The 3,837-nt window shown below is 38.1% G+C and overlaps 1 protein-coding gene across 1 annotated transcript in view; it reads right to left on the reverse strand.

The window, feature by feature from the left end:
* Window positions 1-3,837, reverse strand: part of LOC107678144 (steroid hormone receptor ERR2-like) — a 76,204-nt gene that overhangs the window by 43,728 nt on the left and 28,639 nt on the right. Inside the window, exon 3 of the mRNA XM_016473311.1 lies at window positions 328-444. Within this exon, the coding sequence (XP_016328797.1) occupies window positions 328-444 (117 nt within the window). The remainder of the gene's footprint in view (window positions 1-327; window positions 445-3,837) is intronic.

Below are 3,837 nucleotides of genomic sequence, written 5' to 3' on the forward strand. Positions count from 1 at the left end.
CAAATATACCCCAGCGACTTAACACTGCTTTTGTGCTCCATGGTCACATTTTGTTAACCAGTGTCTTTACTGCTGACCTTCAATGATCCAATTCAACCATACGAATAAGCAAAAATGATTTTAGATAAACTTTTATATTTTCGGCTTTTACATTTGCCAAAAGTAGAACTGTTTTATATTAAAAACAAACAAACAAGCCCAGCCCAGATGAGAAAAAGTAATGCAAAAGTAACAATGCATTACTTTCCTAACGCAATATTATAATGCATTACTTTTAAAAGTAAGTTTCCCCAACACTGTCAGTCGGTCAGTCTTTGAGCTCCTCACCTTCCTTCAGCATGCCCACTTTCAAGCACTTCATGAAGCGGCACGCCTGACAGGACTTGCGTCTTCTTTTCGTGATCTCGCACTCATTGGTGGCCGGACAGCTGTACTCGATGCTACCTGGTGAGAGACAAAGAGACAAGAGAAAAGTGAGGCGCTTTCCACTCGCAGGACGTCGCTCCTGTCTGCTCGTCCAAAAATAACCCAACGAAAACAAGCTAATGCAGGAGAGTTATACAGCGCGCCACTGCATCCATCAAAGCGATCAAAAGAACGCTCTATAAATCACTTTATTTATAAAATCATCTTTTACTCAATTTGATAAATTGACTGTGGCCGCGAGACACTACAGAACAGGGACAGCGTGTGCTGGAAAGATGAAGAAACATGAGCCAACAAAACAGATGAGACAGGATTCAAAACAAAAGATACCTGTGCTTTCAGTGCTTCCATTCAAATCGCACCTCGCCAAATTACATTCACAAATTCAGTGCGCATTTGTGCACGCCGCTCGGCCCGCTTTACATAATACCCGACCCAAACCTAGGCCGGTTCTGCTGCTCGCTCGCTATTTACATAGAGAATAACCAGCTACTGATACATTATTCAAGCTGAGCGCTTCAGCGCTTGATACCTGCACAATAAAAGAGCCGTTTGAGTGGCATTGTGCGAGTAACAATAGGCAAAGTGCTTGATACACTCGGCCATTCTGCGTGTGTCCGTGTACATTTAACTGCGGCGAGGCATTTAAATTAGGACATGTATGGGTAATGGCAGGAGCGACGGCTAAATGCAGAATGACAGTCACCAGACAGCGCTCTTGTTCTTGTGCGAGCGTGTGGTTTGAATGTCTATGTGGACGGTGCTCGCTCAATATATTCAGCCTTGTCTTGATCACTGAAGACGTTGTGCTGAATAAAAACAATATGCTCTCTGACATATACTGTACGGCTGAGGAAAACAACACTCGCTACAGGACGATGACGGGATTCACCAGAAAACATCTCTAGAGCGATATCTCTGTGTCGATGAGTGTGCAACTTTTATATAGTTGGTAAATAGTGTTGCTTTAGTGCAGTGGGCTGGTTCTGGCAACCAACTCAAGGAAACATGCACAGATTTGAGTCCCAATAATGCATTTTAGGTCTTCTTATTCATAACAAAATATCTGTTTTCAACTACGGTGTATTTAGTGTAAATATGTCTGTTCATTGTAACCTTACATAAATAGTTCACTCAAAATGTCTCACTGATTTTGTGCTAATTACAGCCCTGATATATATCTCACACTATTTGCTTTAAAGAAATAACACATGCTGCAATTAAATATATTTATTTGACATAATATTTACCAAATTATAACTAAATCATCTGAAAATTAATCAATATAAAATTATTTGAACGTCATGAAATAAGAAACATGTGAAATATACAGATTTATACTTCAGATAGCAACTTTTAATGCTATTATAGTATTTTTCACAAATTCAGAAACTGCTGGGAGCTCCTGTGCATCCGCGCTCAGCACTGTCAGAATAAAAGTCCCTTTTCCGATACTTATTGGCCAAACAGAAAAACATATCGGCCGACGACAAAACGAAAAATGATAGACTACTACTCAAGTCAAGTCACAATAACTATATTTCTAAAGCGCAATACGGATTGTTTACAAAGCAGCTTCACAGTAATAATAACAGTGTTAATGTTGCTAAATTAATCAATTATTAAACAAATTGAATTTCAGCTGTAAAGCAACTTAACAGAAGACAATAGTGTCATCATTCAGTTCAATGTTGATTCAGTTCAGATCAATAACAGTGTCAAGTGTTATTATCAAGTCGATAGCAGTGTTGAGGGTAACGCATTACAAGTAGCACAGAACGTAATCAGATTACTTTTTAAGTATCTAGTAAAATAACACAATACTTTTAAATTTGCAACGAAACAAAGTAACTTTTTCAAATAAGTAACGCGGGTTACTTTGTTTTCCCATTTATTCACAGACATCTCTCTTGTCCCCGTGTTGTGAGAAATCGTGAGTAAGTGCAGACGTACTTCCTTTAGCCTGAGGCTTATTAATTTCACTTTTGGTGTGAAAGGACCTTTAATTTGCCAAAAATAGAACTTGTTTTTTTGTTATTTAAATAGAAACAAGCAAGCCCAGCCCAGGTGACAAAAAGTAACGCTAAAGCAATGTAATGCACTACTCCATAAAAAGTAACACATTTAGTTACTTTTTATGGAGTAAGGCAATATTGTAATGCAACAATAACTTTCCCCAACACTGGTCGATAGTATTTTTGAATGTTAATTGTCTCTTAAGCCCAAATACAAATTACATTTGTTATAATTTACACATTTTATATTAAGTAGCTTCAATGTCCAGTAACGTAGTGTTGAACGACTTCTTCAAAAGAACAGCCTGTCTGCGGTTGAACTACGTTTTTTGACAGATATAGTTTTCAAGAAGCTTACCAATACTGTAAACCTTTTTTTAAAGCTTTCTTAGTTAATTAAATATTTAGTAATTTACATTTTACACTGGATTAGTGCGTGCAGTTGGTACAGTTATACTGTAAATCTATCTCTGAACAGGTCAGTAACGGTTGCAGATGAAGCTTCTCCGTCAGCGTTCTCCTGCTTTGCTCTCTGAAATCTTCCACAAACGCTTCCATCCCCCATTCCCAACTTATGCAATTATGTTAACATTATTGCACAGATCAAGTGGAGGGTCCCAAGATGTATTAAATAATTAGACATCCCCGCTTTTATCTGGGTTATACGAATCAGTATGCAAATGTAGCAGATCTCTTTGGGTTTGGGGTAAATAAAGGTGTGAAAATTAATGTTTTCTCTTCCTGTTTTCCCATTTGTTGTCACGACCAACTAAACAGCGCTAATCAAACACATTTCCTGTGCGTTTCCAGATAACAGATTCATGGTTTTCCCACAACTAGAATGTGCAGCGCCTCATTCCTCCTTCATCCTATCATATTTTCTGCAGAAGGAAAGGCTGAGACTTCCTATTCTGGGATGCGTCCCTGCGGGATCATTACGGAGGATACGTCTTGAATTGCAGTGTTGGTTAGCGTATCGCGGCCGTCTGATTAGCACTCCATCAGGAGACTGACGGCTCTCATTCCCTCTCAAATATGCTGCTAGTCTCACGTAAACACACTTCTGACTATCGGCATAAGGTCTGGTCCACGTCGCAGATTATTCTGGCCTCAAAGTGCAGCAGAGAGGAAGAGGCCAGAATAAATTACATTGAGAACTAGGTCTTGTGCTGATATGTAAGGCGAACAACCACAGCTGAAATTAGCAGAAGACATTAAAAGGCTGATCACTATTTTTGGATACCTTGGTTAGGGCTGCACAATTTGGGGAAAAATGTTTGATTTTTCTGATAAAAATTGTGATTGTTATTTAAAATGCAATAAAAATGTTGTGATTATATATGATTATAAAATATGAATAAAATACTATTGATAAATATTATTATTATTATTATTA

Source organism: Sinocyclocheilus anshuiensis, unplaced genomic scaffold (genome assembly GCF_001515605.1).
Source record: "Sinocyclocheilus anshuiensis isolate Anshui unplaced genomic scaffold, SAMN03320099.WGS_v1.1 scaffold1069, whole genome shotgun sequence".
NCBI classification, from domain to species: domain Eukaryota; kingdom Metazoa; phylum Chordata; class Actinopteri; order Cypriniformes; family Cyprinidae; genus Sinocyclocheilus; species Sinocyclocheilus anshuiensis.